The sequence below is a fragment of the Phallusia mammillata genome, chromosome 1, assembly GCF_965637545.1.
Source record: "Phallusia mammillata chromosome 1, kaPhaMamm4.hap1.1, whole genome shotgun sequence".
NCBI classification, from domain to species: domain Eukaryota; kingdom Metazoa; phylum Chordata; class Ascidiacea; order Phlebobranchia; family Ascidiidae; genus Phallusia; species Phallusia mammillata.
In genome coordinates, this window is record NC_137252.1 from 17385716 (window position 1) to 17403688 (window position 17973).

The 17973-nt window shown below is 37.3% G+C and overlaps 2 protein-coding genes across 6 annotated transcripts; one reads left to right on the forward strand and one right to left on the reverse strand.

Moving 5' to 3' along the window:
- Positions 1-37: 37 nt before the first annotated feature.
- On the reverse strand, positions 38-8403 carry LOC145215385 (protein PAT1 homolog 1-like). Of its 5 annotated transcripts, none has more exons than XM_080084089.1 (21): positions 8231-8403; positions 7958-8045; positions 7819-7890; positions 7502-7736; positions 7335-7431; positions 7025-7144; positions 6858-6952; positions 6049-6235; positions 5344-5571; positions 5080-5279; positions 4842-4970; positions 4543-4687; positions 4356-4473; positions 3660-3757; positions 3528-3596; positions 3364-3440; positions 2057-2222; positions 1768-1842; positions 1590-1709; positions 1297-1379; positions 38-1066 (listed from the first exon to the last, which is right to left on the reverse strand). In XM_080084089.1, exons 1-21 carry the CDS (start codon positions 8267-8269, stop codon positions 805-807), a joined length of 2703 nt encoding a protein of 900 aa, XP_079940215.1. In that variant the 5' UTR covers positions 8270-8403; the 3' UTR covers positions 38-804. The 5 variants fall into 5 exon arrangements, with proteins under 5 accessions (XP_079940215.1, XP_079940207.1, XP_079940223.1 ...); XM_080084081.1 differs by having other exon boundaries at positions 7813-7890; XM_080084097.1 differs by having other exon boundaries at positions 7813-7890; positions 8335-8399.
- A 1031-nt stretch (positions 8404-9434) lies between these two features.
- LOC145215471 (serine/threonine-protein phosphatase 6 catalytic subunit) lies at positions 9435-11632 on the forward strand. The gene has a single exon (XM_080084173.1). It carries the CDS (start codon positions 9495-9497, stop codon positions 10410-10412), a length of 918 nt encoding a protein of 305 aa, XP_079940299.1. The 5' UTR covers positions 9435-9494; the 3' UTR covers positions 10413-11632.
- Positions 11633-17973: the final 6341 nt, after the last annotated feature.

Consider the following 17973-nt stretch of genomic DNA (forward strand, 5'->3'; position numbering starts at 1 on the left):
TTGTTTCTGAATGTAATCAATTCAATCCAGCACCAAATCATCATCAATTAACCTTTTATTACTGTAGCAAAATTTTTGGCTGAAACAAAGTGCTATCAACGCACAGGTTAGTCAACAAATTTGGTGCTCAAAAAACGAGTTACTGACGCGGGCATCCAGGAAGCATAACTTATTTCACTTCCGCGGTAAATCGGTGAAGACTTTCCGGCGAAAACCCGCGTCAAAACTCGTTTTCATGTACAAACATCAAAAAAGGCAAATAACTTCGCATAAGGAGTGGACATAGTTTTATCTACAAGTTGAAACACGAAAGAATTTAACCGGCAGGGCTTGCAATTACCGCAAGGTTCACAAAAACAATGAAACTCATCAAAATCAACACGAGTTGACAACATTCTTCCTAAATCGGGTAATAACATAAATATCACATTACGTAAAAAACTAAACGCTTCTAACAACGTGAAAGTGATAGTCAAAGTGGGGTGCACAAATGTCTTACGGATAACCAAGACAAAGCAAATATGTACAAAGTGGGTCAAGGCCAATGCGACCCAACGTGAAACAGATATAACTTGACATTTCATGTTTTCGAATTTGATGTGGACGCAAAAGATTCAAGGTAAACAAATCTCGTTATGCAGGGAATCAGTTGTCATTTTCAGTCGGTATAAACCCTTTGTGTATTACCCTGCTGTTCTTGAATTGGATTTGGATAGCGAATAAAGGCAAACAAAAACGCGTTAGTTTCAGCAGTGCACCTACGAATTATCTTAAGGTAATTTGGCTTAAGTTACTAAAAGCACTTCATGGCCTCCTGTTAAGCTCCGCTTCCAGCTGAGTAACGCCTTCCAGCCCGGTGTTGTCTTTATTGGCGATTAACTGGTCAAAGGACGTTCTGAGTTTGTCGCTTGGTGTGGTTGGCGAAGAGTCGGTTGCCAGGATCTCAAAAACGTCGATAGGAAAATCTTCCAACAGGGGTGAGGGTATATTGGGGCGAACTTGTCGTGTTCCCTTGGGGTTGGTCACCGACAGCATAACCTCCGATACCCCGTTGACGAATTTTAGCCTGGGGGTAAAAAATAGCTGTTTTATGAAATCATACTAAGCTTTTCGTCTGATGTCAAAAAGCAGATGTCCCATGACGCAAAACGCAGGTTTAGGTTGACAAGACCAATACATTGTAACTATTTATTTGTTATACCAGTAGAATGTTTGCAATGTCCGAGTTTGCTTGCACTGTGTTCTGACTTTTTAATCAACAACAACATTGTCAATGACTTTCATCAGAAAACTTACCACTGCTCATTCTTTTCTGATACATCAAACCCTTGTTGCTGTTTACCACAGTACAGAAGTTTGCATATTAATGACACGCCAAACTGCAACAAAATATTGAAAACTCTTTTGACAAAGCTTTGTGTAAATTTCACATTTCTGGTTCAGTGAACTTTATGAAGAAAACTTTGTTTACAAAATTTAAGCTTTTAACAACTTTATTTTAACTTTTTTGCTAAATTTTACTGGAAAATTAAATTTTAAAATTAAAATGTTTTAGTTGGTAGCTAAAGGGTGAACATCACATAACAGACCTGATCCCTGACAGCTGCAGTCAAAGTAAAAGTTGAAAGCATAGAACATAGAGATACAATCTGATTAAAGTCCAATGATGACAAGATTCTGCTTATGGGGGCATACATTTCATGTAACACCTGAAAATTAAAATATGGTTTTTGTGGGTCAATAAAGGGTTTATAGTTTACATTTTACCCCATCTCTTGAATCTCGTTTAATCAATATGGCAAGATGTGAAAAAACAGACTGTACCACGAGAATTGCATGATCCTGAAATAAATAATGTAATCTGTTGGTTTTTGATGATTTAGAAGAGCTTTACATGGAGAAACATGCATTAACAAACAAAACAAGATCCTTACTAACAGCTAACATTTTCTAACAAAATAGTACTGTTACACCTACTGAAAATGAAAAAAGTTAAGTGCCAAAAGAAGTAATAAATACAAAAGTTAGATGCCTTTCAGTTAAAAATGGTACATACTTGCTTGAGAAAATTCATAGCTCGGGTGATAAGTTTTTTCCCTTTCCTGATTTTCACAACTTGGAAGACTGGGTCATCATGGACTCTAAAACGACTGTTTTCATTGAAACCTAAGACTTCCTCCAGTGTTTCAGTTTTGGACTTAATTTCAAGTTCCAATAATTCTCTGTAAATTGGAAAATCGATATAAAGTGTTAAACATTCTTCATGTTTTAAAAGTGGGCATTTCAACTACATATACATGTATATAAGACCACAATTTATGAACAGTGGTGTTGGTAACAGTATTTGAAACTAGTATTTTGTTTAGCATTACACCAGTTGAACGACAAATTTGTTAAATATTAGGGATGTGCCAAAACTGCAAATGTTCTGTTTGGTCGAGCACCGAGCATCTCACTTTAATGCTCGGTGCTCGGCCGAGCACGCTCGGTGCATTGTGACGTCACAAAAAAATCCCCTTTCTACGTTTTAGCTCTACAAGGTCTCTTACGTCACCGGGGCGGTGTTTTATTAAATTGTTTTATTGTTTTCCACCATCTAGTACATTTGAAAAATCTTTCGTTTTTGTTAATAGACACCCTTTAGAACGCTAGTTACGTATGCTAGCAGGGCATAAATATGCAAATTTAACGCTCGGGTCAGTTTGTGCAACTGCTCGGCCGAGCACCGAGCATTAAAAACAGCGATGCTCGGTACCGAGTACTCGGGTTCTGGCTCGGCTCGGCCCATCCCTATTAAATATGCTACCTGGTGGATGAAACGCTTGTTCAGTATTTACCATTTGAAGCCTCAAACATTTCATAAAATATCGCTTGTTTGTGACCATAGCTGGTACGGTTGGGCCAAAAATGCAAATGTTTTGTTTGATCACCGAGCATCTCACGTTAATGCTCGGTGTTCAGCCGAGCACGCGTGATGCATTGTGACGTCACAAATATTCCCAATTCAACTCTATTTTCGTAGCTTTCCAAGGCCCCATAAGTTTGCGTTTTCCACCATCTAATTTACTTGGAAACCCTTATGAACACTAGTTTAATATGTTAGCAAGGCATAAATATGAAAATTTAATGCTTGAGTCAGTTTGTGCAAATGCTCGGCCAGACGCTCCAGTACCGAGTTTTGGCTGGCCCTAATAGCTGGTAGACAAAGCAGAAGTTTTCATGTAACTGTTCCAAGGAAACAAGGTAAGTACAAAAGTGGATTCTGATCTACTACCAACCTTCATGATCATACATTATGTAACGGGTATATATGCTAACTTCAAACAATGATTTGAAGCTTAAGTAAATTACATTTCAGTATACCTTTCAGCATCATCCATTTCATTAAATGCAAGCAACTGAAAACCAATTTCCTCCAAAGATATCACCAATACATATGCCTAAAAATCATGATGTGTCAAGCAAACAATTCACGGTTTCAAAGGAAATATTTTCAAAAAATATATTATTAGCCGGTGCAGACTAACCTTTTCTATTGTTTTGTAAATTACCAAACGTTTACTTAAGGTCTGCCTGCTCTCGGGTGTTTCCTGATTCTGAAAATAAGCAAAGCATAAATATAAACATGATAATCACAACATAACAAAGAGCCATCTTACTGCAGTCTCCTCTTCCTGGCTTGGTGCAATGTCAATGATTTGTCGAGGATTGTAAACACTAGAAGCAGTCAGTTTTCCGAGTGAGTTTGTAAATTGCACTGCAAAAGTATAAAGTATGTCATTACACAACTGTGTTAAATAACCATCAGACTAAAAAGCCAGACAACTGGTGTTGGTGTTTATGTCTGTATTTTTTCATATCATTGAATTGAATATATATCTTTTAAACTATTTTATGCAGAAAAACCTTGAATAAACTAAATGCTAAAGGTAAATTCTTATGCATTGGCAATTTGCCATGGTAGCAACTAGGGATGTGCCAAAACTGCAAATGTTCTGTTTGGTCGAGCACCGAGCATCTCACTTTAATGCTCGGTGCTCGGCCGAGCACGCTCGGTGCATTGTGACGTCACAAAAAAATCCCCTTTCTACGTTTTAGCTCTACAAGGTCTCTTACGTCACCGGGGCGGTGTTTTATTAAGCTGTACATGTCCACAAAGTTCGTGTTTTCCACCATCTAGTACATTTGAAAAATCTTTCGTTTTTGTTAATAGACACCCTTTAGAACGCTAGTTACGTATGCTTGTGCAACTGCTCGGCCGAGCACCGAGCCTTAAAAACAGCGATGCTCGGTACCGAGTACTCGGGTTCTGGCTCGGCTCGGCCCATCCCTAGTAGCAACAGCAAATACCGAACCTGGTACATATTTTCTGTTGTCAAGATTAGGTTTTGTAGGAGTTATAAGTCGCTTGGTGACTTTGCCTGAATCATCCAAGTTCAGCTTTCCATCTTGTAGGCGATGCTCGATATAGTTCTAAAATTACAAGAATAATTATAATTTGCAGTAATAATGTAAGTGAATTGTGAGGCATATATACTATACCTGGTAATAGTAGTCATCAATTTCTGGTCGATCGCTCTGTAGCGCCATCATCTGTATCTTTATCACCCAATCTTTTTCTTTCTGTGACATGATGTTAGCATAGGGATCACCCGGCACACCAATCATGCCTTCTCTAGGACGCATTCTATGAAACAAACAAAACAACTAGAAAACATGTTTTTAAAGGTTGTCTTCCTGAACAATATTTTATGGTCTGCACTTTGGTGCATTATCCACGAAGAAAATCAATGATGAAAAAATAGCACAAAATGCATACAAATGCTGCAGCCTATACCTACCTCTGTTGATTGTTGTAACCTCTTCTGTCCATTCTACCTCGCCTCTGTTCCCTTAATCTTACATATTTGCTGTGCTCAGGATGCAAGTGACCTGGACCGAGTCGCATAGGATGATCCATTCCTGGCATCCTGTTGCAACAAACATATTACATACACATCTACTCTTTAAATATGAACTTGGCCATCATTCAATAAAAAGCAGAAAATGACGAACAAATAGCAGAACAATTTCTTGCACCTGGGTCTGTTGTGGCCAAATCCAACAATTGGTCGATGCATTCCAGGGCGAATTAGCCCTGCTGGTGGCATCCTTACAGGTGGACCTGTAGGTCCGTGTCCTAATATGTGGGCTGGTGGTGATGGAAAGTGTCTTGGCGAGCCAATAGGACTATGTACTGCAGGGTGTTGAGGTCTTAGCCCCAAGCGATGCATAATGTCCTTGAAGAAAAAAAGGAAAATACATCAGATGCTTCATCAAAACAAAGTTCAAAAGTCAACTTACCGGTGACAGAAAAGGCATTCCAGCTCTTGGGGGCATCATGCGAATAGCACCGGGAGGCACACCAAGTGGCATGTGCCCAGGAAGTCGTGCACCTGTGGGAGGCGGAGCTTGCAAAAAGAAGGGTAATTGATGCGGAGGAATGCCTGGAGGAGGTGGAGGCCGCTGAAGTTGCCCGGAGCCTCCAAAAAGATGAGGACTTGAACCTGGTGATGTTGGGTCTTTGGATTTCTAAAAGATTGTCGCAGTTGCGTTTGAAAGTTTTATTTATGTTTCATTAATCATGTATTGATGTTTGTAGCATATTTAAACAAGCAAAGCTTCGTACCTAAAATAGGAATACAATGACGAAAATATGAAATTACACAAAATATCTTGAAAATACTGTATATGCTACTGTAAATGTTCCTAACTATCGCATTAAAATGTTATCTGTTACAAACACATGTAATAAACAATTTTTTTGAACAAATTTATTGACTGACACACTAAAATTATTTGTTGTGAGTGGGGCCAAAACAATTAAAAGTAACAAAACAACAAAGATTTGACAACCATACAATAAATCACAAGTGAGGAAACAGTTATTTCCAGGCTAAAAACAGATTTTCAAAATCAATTTACTAGGATTTATGACCATACAATTAAAAGTCATTATGTTAAAAATCAAGTTGTAGAGTAAGTTTGGACGATTTATAAAAATCTCACCTGTTCAAGTTGGTGCATCATATCCATAATCATATGTTTGGGAGGAGTTCCAATTGGCATGTAGTTTGGCTTGGGGCTTCCAAATACTGGTGATATTGATCTGGCTGGCAAAGAACGATCTTGCATATCCTCAAAATCCCCATTCTCCCTTTTTGGTATACTTACACCAAAAAGTGGTGATGGAACTCTGTGAAAAAATAAAAAATCATTTGTAAGGAGACATTTCTTGACCAATTTTTTAACTGCCCTCCGTCTGTTACAAAATTGACTTTTGTGTAAAGCTTAGTCTAGTACAGTGGTTCCCAACCTTTTTTGTTACATTCCTCCCTTTGCCCATTTTCAAACTATTCATTCCTCCCCATAAGATGAAAAACAAATATAACATGAAAAATTATAGCAATTTGAAATAGACCTCATAATTAGGGATGTCCATTTCAGAATCCTTTACAACCGGTTCCAAATGTGAACCGGATCCAAATCAGAATGGGCATAATAATGTAAAAACAAAAATATTCTGTAACATTTTCAATGTAAAATTAATTTTACTGTGTTTATTAAATTCCTACCCTGAACTCTCCTCCCCGGTTGGGAACCACTGGTCTAGTACTTTTATGTTTGGTTCTTAATAAACAAATTCCGTTTAAGCAAGAATTAAAACAAGTCTGATTACATCCAACAATAGTTTGTTTCTTTAAAAGCTGTTATATATTATGTGAGTTAACAAACTATGCACAGTGCTACAAAAACTCCGTTTTTCCTTATTTTAAGCATTTAGCACAGCTGTAAAAAGCAAACTGTAAAATTCACACCTTGGTGGTGATGCTTGCATTTCTCTTTCCAAATCTTCTGCTTTCAAAATTATTGGTGTTGACACATTAGCTCGAGAATGATCAGGTGAATTGACCTGCAAATTGAATTTAAATTAGATTTACTTGACAAAACAAACCAGATTTTAGAAAATGTGATTAAAATGCACCTGTGAAAATTTCATTTGATCATTAGAATTGTGTGCTTGTGGAAACAACTTTTGAAGGTGTTGCTGTTGCTGGAAAGCCTGTTGTGAATTTTGCTGAAAAGTTTCATTCCAAATGTGGTGCTACAAGAAAAATAAAATAAGGCCAAAAAAAACTGCACATAAAGTAGACCAGCATTTTAATAACAAAAACACGTTTAACAGAAGTGAATTGAACATGGGAATTTACAAAATTATCCAAGTACAAAAAAGTCCATCAACCTACGATTACCAAAACAGATCACAACCTTTTTGTCTAAACACATATACTCACCATTTTGTCCGAATCAAACAGAGTTGGAGGATTTCCAAACAATGCTGTTACATTGGGGTTAGAAAATCTTTGAGGTAAACCCGGAAAAGCCATATGCCTGCAACATAATTTAATGTTTTAGTAAAATTGCAAAAAGTGATTAACTTTTGCAGATAAAATGAATTTACTGTGAAGTTCCTGGGATAGCACTAGGGGAAGGCAGAGACTGTTTTCTTAAACTGACAATAGCTGGATCAATTGAATCCTGGTCCAGATCACTGTTGAGGACAAGTTCTTCAACTGCTGCAGCAAGTTGTTGATTTGATAATTCAATATCCTCATCATTAAGCTGGGATGGTGAAAGCAAGGGACCAAATGTGAAGGCATCCATATCCTTTCCATGACCATTGGGAACAGGTTTCTCTACAAATATGAAATTCATTGCAGGTTCAAGTATTTGTAATTGAAGGCTTGGAATAGCAGAATCTAAGAATGTTGCCTGCACTTTGTGCTTTAATGTCCAGTTTTGGAAAATCCAACTGAACTAGTTGATTGTGATCACATTCCCAATCTTCCTCTGCAAGAAAAGCATGGCAAAATAAGACCCATGTTCAGGAATCAACAAAAATCATTCTGTATCATACCTACTGCTCCTGATCCAAACGTATCCTCATTATGAATGTCAATGTCTAGCTTACCATCTTCCTCACTCGGTGCTAGGATTTTCTGTTCCTAAAACATAAGAGATTCAAAATCAATCAATTGTTCAGGCCAATACTGTGTTATAATGATTTAACCAACAAGATTCTATTGGAAAAAAACAATTTGCTACCAGAAACCTGCTTGTAACAAATTATTAATTTCTATTTGTGGAAAATACAGGAAACTATTCATTAACATCAGAAAAAAATACGAACCCGCAATGATGGGTCCAAATGTAGATAAACATTGCTCATTTCTATGGAGTACTTTGAGGTGTAGTTTCATTTCTCAAAAAGTGTAAATTTAATAGTAAAATTACCTTTCTGCACATAGGCCTGTTTAAATTGAGAATAATTTACCACCTATCCTAAAAATCTGGAAGAGAAGAGTGCGGTATATAGTAATAGAAAGATTAAGATACGGATCAGTGGATCACGATAAAATATGACACAATATTTTGTGTTCATCTCTTAAACTATTCAATACATTAAAAGTTCAAAGGTTCATATTCTTCACTATCGTCCTTCCACTGATCTACATTCCACAGTCTACTCTAACTCTACACTCAACTCAGAACTTAGTCATATATGGTCTTGGTCTACCAGTTGACTAGCGAAATTTATCACCAGCCAACCAGTGTTCCCTTTTCGCTCTGCACTTGCTCTCCTCCATTTTTACTGATTAAAATTCAAAAGAAAGTGAAAAGGATTGTGTTATTTTAATATTCTACAACAAACAAATTTGTTTCTTTAGATCTTTAAATATTGGTGTAAATTTTCAATATTTGTTCAACCCAACTAAAAACAAAAAAATAAATGTTCATTTTTTTCTGACCTCTGGTACCGCCAACAGTCATTGAACCGTGCAAAAACATCAAGGATTTCAGTTTGAGTTAACCTTGCAAGTTGTCCAAGGGAGTGGATGTTACGGAAAGTAAATGACAAAATATTAAAAATTATATACACAAAATCAATAACGTAAGATAAGCACATTTTGATGGACTCACCATTGATTTAATTGTTTGTGTAATGTGTAGCAAAATTATTGTTTTAGCTGCTGTAGTGTATAATTTTAAGGAAAATCGTATACAACACATTTACTAAAGAGTAAAGGCACAAAACTGATATTTTAAAATTCCTGAGATTTAGTAGTTATCAGACATGTTTATGTGATTGTGCTTTGCGTGTAGCTGTAGCATATTTGTTTGCAATTGACACATAATATACCACAAAGAATAGAATTGTGAATGCTGATTGGTCGTGTTTATTTCTCGGGAGTTTGTAATTAACGACTTCTAAAAGTCTATGATTCAAAATATTGCTCAAATAAATCCCTGCATGATTTACTGGATTTTGTTAATTGTAACAACCAATGTTAAAAAAAGATTGGTGTGGATACTGAACGTTTAGCATATGACTAAAGATTAATTACAATCTTGCAGGTATGTGTCCATAAGCTTGTTTATGAACGTAGGACAACATGGTTCCATTTGACCTTGATAAAATGATTGAGATTGCAAAAGAATGCAAATACCTACCAGAATATGATTTAAAGAGACTATGTGATTACGTTTGTGATCTGTTACTTGAGGAGTCAAATGTTCAACCAGTTAGCACACCTGTGACTGTGTGTGGTGACATTCATGGACAATTTTATGATTTGTTGGAACTTTTCAAAAATGGTGGTGAAATACCTGAGACAAATTATGTGTTTATGGGAGATTTTGTTGATCGTGGGTACTACAGTTTGGAAACCTTCACTTACTTACTTACACTGAAGGCAAAGTGGTCAAACAAAATTACGCTTTTGAGAGGAAATCATGAAAGTCGACAGATCACCCAAGTATATGGATTTTATGATGAATGCCAAACCAAATATGGAAATGCAAATGCCTGGCGCTATTGTACAAAGGTTTTTGATCTGCTAACCATTGCAGCAATAATAGATTCAACCATACTTTGCGTTCATGGTGGACTCTCCCCAGATATCAAAACTCTCGATCAAATTCGCACCATTGACCGCCAACAGGAAATTCCTCACAAGGGTGCCTTTTGTGATTTAGTGTGGTCTGATCCTGAAGATGTTGAAACGTGGGCAGTTTCACCTCGTGGTGCTGGATGGTTGTTTGGAGCCAAGGTTACAAATGAGTTCGTACATTTGAATGGTCTGTCGTTGATATGCAGGGCACATCAGCTGGTCCATGAAGGATTTAAGTACATGTTTGATGAGAAACTTGTTACTGTGTGGTCTGCACCAAATTACTGTTACCGGTGTGGAAACATTGCTGCTATTCTTGTCATCAAGGAAAAAGATGAAAAAGAGGCCAAGTTGTTTCATGCTGTTCCTGACAACATGAGAGTTATTCCAGAGAGAAACACAACTCCCTATTTTCTGTGATTTATTTGAAATGAGTTTGAACAAATATGTTCCACTGTGTATTTCAAACCATGTTCTGATTCTTCGTTCAGAGACATTTTATTTTGCATTTTTACCTGTTGTCAACTTGTCACCTGTGTTTATTATGCTAGTTTTTTGTGGTTACCCCAGTTCCTGTTCCATTGATAAATTGTGTTTGAAGTTTTAAAAATGTCAACTGTTTTTCCTCATATTACTGTTGGGTTACGTAGGCTTTGTTAATTCTGGACAGAATGATGCAAAAATTCATGTATGTGGTCTTGCATCTTATTTGCATGTGTTTCCTAAATATTTTAATCTGGAATGACGATTATGTATGGACTGAGTATATATCAATGATAAAACCGGTCAATTTTAAATTTTGACTTAAGTAAGATCATTATTTATTAACTTTGTAAACTTCTAGCTCTTTAGGCAAATGTAATCTTTGCACTATTATTTTAATATCCCATTCAGAATACCTTCTCTCAGAAAATTGCACTGAAAAACGGTTGAAAAACTGATTGTATGTTCAAAGTTATGAACATGATCTGAAAATATTTAGAGTTCTATGCTAAACACTATGGTTCACATTCCTATTTGTCCCCAAAATGCCTTTTCCTGTTGTCCAGATACCATTTTTTGTAGCAGGGACCTGCAATTCAAGATTCATGGTCCCTACTCTGCCATTAGTTTAAACGCCTAATAAACATAAAGAGGTTTTTGTTGATTTTTTTTACAGAGCTCCGCATTACCGAACAAAAGCTTCCAGGACAGGGTGGCCAAACTGCGGCTTGTATCGGACTTTGAACTTGAGATTCAAACATTTTATTCAATGCCTTTTTTGTACACAAAAGCTTGACTGGCTATTAAACCTGTTTAAAACTGTTTTCTAATCACCGCACTGGTCATACACCGGCTTAAGGCTATTGCTGTATCGCTAATTTACGTGTTAGCGAGAACCACGTCTTAAACGGCTTCCAGCCATGTTAGATTGGACGTTTCTGTATACAGAAACGAAAATTATAATCAATTTAATGAATAATTACGGTTTAGAACTTAGTTATTCTTCTCGGGCGTACGTTTTTACCAGTGTTTCATACCGGAACGGAACGAAACATAATAACGTTATTCGTTCTGAGGAATTTATTTATTTCGTTATTTCGTTCTGGACCGATATTTTCATTTCGTTCCGGTCTGACCGAAATAAAATTATAACGGTATTTTTCGGTATTTCGGTCCTTGTGCTTTTTCTACCAAAAACAAACCGCACAAACACGGAGTGAAGGAGAGTGAAGTTGAATTTATTATTGCCACTAATATCACACATTATTTCGCAACAACATAATTGCTTCAGTGATGTCCCCTTTCATGCGGTTGCGTTTGGCTTCCAGAATCAGTTTAAGCCCAGAAAATGATCTCTCTACCGAAACCTGTGTAACTGGTAGCCCCGCTGCCACTTGTGCTACTGCTTTCATTATAGAAGAGCTGTTGTTCCAATACTGAAAAAGATCTTCCTTTTTGTCAACCCGCTTGGACTGTTCGTACACGTCGAGGGCGTCATTGAACTCGGTCGCCTTGGGAAGGTTTCCGTAAGTATTTTGCTCCAAATCTTTTGCTTTCAACAACTTTTCAATTAGGTCATCTTCTGAATCAAATCCTCTATTCCCAGCTCTTTGGTATCCTTCCGGACTGTTTTGCTCACTGGAAGTGCTGGCGACTGGACTCGTTTCAAGTTGACTGTCGTCTGTAACTTTTTTTAGTTTTAACCACATCTCGTGCAGCTGTGCTCTTGCGACGCCCTTTTCGGAAGCTGAGAGAAGACAACGGTACCTCGGATCAACATATACTGAAGCAAGTAGAGCTGCGTTGCCAAGCAAACACTTTTCCCTGCTTCTCAGATTGTTGGCAATACTTCTTGCAAGAGGATTATCATAATCAGATAATTGTGTCTTTAGTTTAATCCAGTGGGCATAGAACTCCCCTCCAGCAATATTTCGGGTTTGTAAAATCTTGGTTACGTCGAACACCGGTTTCAATGCATCAACAATGCGACGTACATTGTTCCATTCCGATTCTGACAAGCAAAGTCCTGCAACAGGAACACCTTGCGTGTTTATTTCGTCAATTGTGTCTCGCAAGTCTAGGACACCACGAAACATCATGTATGTCGAGCCCCACCGTGTTTCAACATCAAGAACAGCCATTTTTTGCTTTCTGTGTCTGAGAGCCAAACGAACATTTGGTTTTCGGAGAATTTTAGCCACAGCCCTTACCTTAACAATCGTGTTGTTTGCAACAGAATCTTTCAAGGCGTCTAAAATAGCTAACTGTAGCGTATGCACAGCACATCTCACCGAAATTGGCCCACCTCTAGACGTATCTGTTTGTAACAAACACATTTCTATTTCTTGAAGCAATTGTCTGTCGGTTCCGGGACTTTGCCAATCACTGTCATCATTTTCTTCGTCACTGCTGTTCTGTTCATCTTCTTCAAGATCACGTAGCAAACAACCGCTTTTTATCATATTGCTGCCATTATCAGTGGTTAGTGTATAAACTTGCGACATGTGGACACCAAACAACGACAAAGTTTGAATTATAACCGGAACTAAATCAACTGCTCTGGCACGAGTTGTCATCTCTTGAACGGATAATGTTGCTAAAACAAGTTCACTCCCGTTGACAAACTGAACATTAATCCCCATAAAATGGCGTTCCATGCGCGTAGCCAAATCAATTTTCAAAGAAACCAGTTTACCTTTCATTTGCTCGGTTAAGTTTTCTCGTTTGTGTTGAGCTGCCTCGATCGTCAAATCTCTCATCTTGTTGCGGCCAAGTGTGAGATCTGCTGACTTTAGAAGAGGGTTTAACATTTTTTTGACACCAGACGCTTCAAACACTGAAAGAGGGAGACCATTTTTGGTGACCGCTTCTATAGCATATTGCTTAATGTCTTCTGGACATGCTTGAAATTGGACATTTACAGATATTTTGTCGGCCTGCTGGCTGTTGTTTGGTTTAAAAAAGTTTTTTTGTTTGGCAAGTTTCTCAGCTTTCTTATTTGCGATGGCACTTTTTTTTCTTTGAAAGTCAATCCATTCATCAGCATGGACATTTTTTATGTGTTTTAACATGTTTCCGCCATGAGCCATCCCTTCAAAAACAAATTCGCAATGCCTGCATTTTATTTCAACTTTCTGCTTCTTCTTTACTTCAGTAAAAAAATTCCACGCTTGGTTTGTTCTTTTTCGACCCATCCCTTAATCTAAAATATCCTGGCAATAATATAAAAACGAAAATCGTAACATGTATCACTGTTATGTTACCAATCATAACCCGCACTTATTCCACTACTTAAACCTACAAAAGTCTTCTAAAGACAGTTCCACACACAGGCTAAAATATCTAATGACGTTAAATATCAATGCTCATTGCTTACCAACACTAAAATAAGTCAACCAAACGGAGTATAAGCTAGTTGCAACAAACAAAGATGGTTGTCTGGTGGTTATTACGTCACATAACATGTATGACAAAAGAGATGTCATAGTGATTTGACTGTGATTGTATTAAAACAAATAAAAACGATGATTTTTAATTGATGAACGAAGCATTTGAAGCAACTATCCTGGATTTTTTTAGAACGAAATACCGAAATAAAAAATAACGGTATTTCGTTCCGTTCCGGTATTTTGAATATTTTTTATTTCGGTATTTCGTTCCGGTATTTGGACCAAAAATTATTTATTTCGTTCCGGTATAACGTTCCGTTCCGTTCCGGTATGAAACACTGGTTTTTACAACTATGCTCGCATAACAATATGTGACCTGAACGCTATATAATCAGCGTATTTTAGGCTTAAAATCAGACCATAATAGTGCGTTGGTGTATAACAAGGTACATGGGCATAACAGAGCAGTTGATAGCTCTCACGTTGGCGTTCTGGCATTTGTGTTGCGTGTCTAACCGTAAAGTGGCGCTGTTGTGAAATGCTTTGTCGAAATACAGATTTGGGAATGTAATTGCAGTTTGGCGTCTTATAGGTTTAGTAATTTAGTTAAACAGCGGTTAGTTTGTTTATAGGAGTCAGATATCCAGTGGTTCCCAACCTTTTTTAACGCGACCCAAATACATACCAAAATTTTGTTTAGTGGTTTCTCGCGACCCATGGTCATGCTATTTTAGTTGTATTTTGTCTGTTAATTATAGGAAAGCTTTTTGAAAATTACTACGCCAGTTTAGCAAATCAATAAACTTATAACGAGCAAACACTGTTGTTTTTTACGACCAAACATTTCCATTTAGCCCGAACTTGGAGCTGAATGGAAGCAATATTAGCCAGACAACGCTCAACTGTGAGCTAACACATCACTTTATGACGTCACAAACAGTTTTAACCATTATCACCACAAGTTGAAGTTATTATTGGGCCACAATTTAAAACCCTTGGAAATATAAAAACAACGCTACGAGGCGTCAAACAGTAGACGCTCTAATTGTCACTAAAACAAGCGCCCCAGGATGTTCAGGCGACCCAACTTTGGGTCGCGACCCATAGGTTGGGAAACACTCAGATATACGGTAGTGTTTCAAGTTCAACTGTCTACCCATTAAGGGTCAGTACAGGCTCTTTGAGCCTTTGACTGCGACTCTTTAATGTTACACATGCAATAACTGCAAAGTCTACCCAAAAAAACGTTGTTGAGAAATAACTGTAAAAAAAGAATGATAAACAGGAAAATATAACTTTTACAACAGAATGGGAGGAGGAGTTTTCATTCATTGATAATGGAGGTAAACCTGTTGTGTCTTGTTTGTCCAGCTTCGGTCAATCATAACAAAAACAAGTAACTTGAAAGGTCATTACGAAGCTAAACACAAAAACTTTCCCATATAATTCAAATGTTTTAAATCGTAACGATGGTAAAAACCTGAGCCCAGTTTTCCGCGACATTTTGCGTCCGATTTTCCCATCAAATATCGGACATTAGTTACGCCCTGTCATTTTGTACTCTTCACGGAAACTTTTCACGGAAAGCCTTTGTCCTAATGCAGTGCTTCCCAACCTTTTCCAGCTCGCGGCCCATTTAAAAAAAATTTTTTTTTGGCGGACCACCGTTTAATATTGCGACAAAACCACAATGGAAAAGAACTAAAATTGACAAAAAAATAATAACCGCACAAGCAATACTTCTGTTAATGTGAAGCCTGAGCTTGCTGATTTGATATGATTTATGAGCTCACTACTACTTTCTGGGGAAAAAACTATTCATTTTGTAGCTACGCAAAGACCAAATAAAGCTAACAATGACAGTTACAGCAAGATTTTACAACTAGTACAACTGTCGCGACAATTGCAGTTTGTTTGCGTAATAAAGCTTTGTTTAACGTGAAATCCTATGCGGCTTAGTGAATAATATCATATTTTTGCGAAAAAAGGTTAAATTTGAAAGTACGTTCACACAAACTGTGTAACTTTTTTTAACTTCTATATTGGTATGGTAATAGTTTGAAAAGCTTCACGGTCCACCAGAAAGTACGTTGCGGACCACCAGTGGGCCGCGGCCCACCGGTTGGGAAGCGCTGTCCTAATGTAATTATTCTTCATCGTATCCCGCTTTTTTTGTACACTTTCGCCTCTGTGCCCGCTGTATTATTCGTTTATTGCTCTGAAGAAGCCCTACCGTTCTGGTGGGCGAAACGTCAGCAAATACAAGTTTTTGAAACAATAACGTTCGTCATAACCCGAAAAACAACGGATTGAAGCATTATTTACTTTGGAACACATTTGTTGTAAATATTGCTGTTGCTTCGTGTCTCATTCGCAATGTACGCAACAATGAGCAATCATTCATTGTTCACAATTAAATATATGCCATCATAACCAAGCCATAAAGTTGCAGTTTTAAGGCAAGGTTTGTGGCCATACCGATAATAAGTTTGTTCAAAAGCAAAATGGTTAAAGCTTTACTTTAAATTTAACGATTTTTGTACCAGATCGCCATGCACATACTAACCCAAATATACACAATGACCCCAAACTTCGACAACAACTTAAGAGCCGCATTAAACCAGGCGAAGAGCCGCATGCGGCTCGCGAGCCTCGGGTTGGCCACCCCTATTTTAGCCTAATGAGGGATTTGCCACCTTTGTCCAGTAGACCCTAAAATTCCGTACATGTGAAGTGTTTTAGAAAAATATTTCCAGATTTCGATTTTTACAGATTTGGAATTGGTTTTATTAAAAGTGGTGCGATTTTTTAAGGTTGGTAATCATGGGCGCCGGCAGAATTTTTTTTAAGAGGGGCAAATTTTGGCTGATACTTTACCGCATCAAGAATTTGTTACATATGAAGCCATAAATCGTGTACTTCACAATTGAGTTGCTTAAATGTTAAAGCATTGAACGATGTCACAAATCCCCACGCTGCCACTTTAATTAGGTTTGCTGCTAAATATGTTAAATTGAGGCACACTGAAATTCCAAGGGGGGCAAGTGCCCCCTCTTGCCCCTACGTGGAATATGTATTACCTTTTAACTGTGGCGATAAAGGCTTCCTTTAAAGAGCCCCGGCACCGGAAAATTATTTTTTAATATGTTGTTTGTCGTATTTTTATAAACACGATTTCAGATTTAAAACCACAAAAATCGAAGTTACTAGTCAAATATTTACGTTTTAAATCTAAAAACACTGACACCTTGCGGATATTTTGTCACTGAGCTCAAACGCCATGTGACGTCACCTCGTACCAACTTGGTTTGGAGCTTGTTTGTAGTCGGTGGTTGTTAACGTTCTGCGACGCCAATTACGTTAGTCAGTTTAGGTATTTTGGTGTTTAAATGTTTTCATTTTTATACTCAAGTGTGCAAAAATGCCTGCAGTGTGTTCTTTCTATGGTTGCAATTCAAGAGGAAATCAAAAGGCCAGCAATTTGACACTTTTTCGCTTTCCAAATATAAAGCGATTGCGGTCAGCTTGGATTAAATTTGTTAACGTGAAAAAAAGGGACCAACGAAATACAGTGTTCTTTGTAGCCTACATTTCACAGATGAATGTTTCACAAATAAAATGCAGCAGACAGGAGTATGGCAAAAGTTCTGGTGTTAAAGCCAAATGCCATTCCATGTATTCATTAGAACAGTCTTCTTCAGCAAGAAATGGCATTGAGAGCAGTTGTAAGAAAAGTAGCATATGGTATGCTTTAATTAATTGTTTTCTGACATAATCTCATTTAACATGATAGTCTTTAATATTACCATTATGTCATACTAATTTAGTTTATTGTCATGCCATTTACTTGGTAATAACAAAAAAGTGTGGTTATGAAAAAAGGTGTGATAATATCAATATATTTTCATTTGGGAACCACCCAATCTAAGCTATGAACCAAAATACATTGTGTGTAAAGGAAAACTTCTTTACCTCTTAAATGGTGTACCAGAAGTAAATTAACTGCAGATTTCCCTGGACACAAATTTGGTACATACACAATGATGAATGATGGATCTTTGAATTTCATAATATTTTCTAGAGCAATGAAGTGGCAAACAGCAATGATA

Excerpts from the sequence above, each read along its gene's own strand:
- LOC145215385 (XM_080084081.1), bottom strand. The coding sequence starts at position 8,269 with ATGAGCAATGTTTATCTACATTTGGACCCATCATTGCGG. Across the intron at positions 3,441-3,527 it reads TTTACAAAACAATAGAAAAG|GCATATGTATTGGTGATATC; the intron begins GTTAGTCTGCAC and ends CATGATTTTTAG. Across the intron at positions 1,380-1,589 it reads CTGCAGCTGTCAGGGATCAG|TTTGGCGTGTCATTAATATG; the intron begins GTCTGTTATGTG and ends ATTTTGTTGCAG.
- LOC145215471 (XM_080084173.1), top strand. The coding sequence starts at position 9,495 with ATGGTTCCATTTGACCTTGATAAAATGATTGAGATTGCAAAAGAATGC.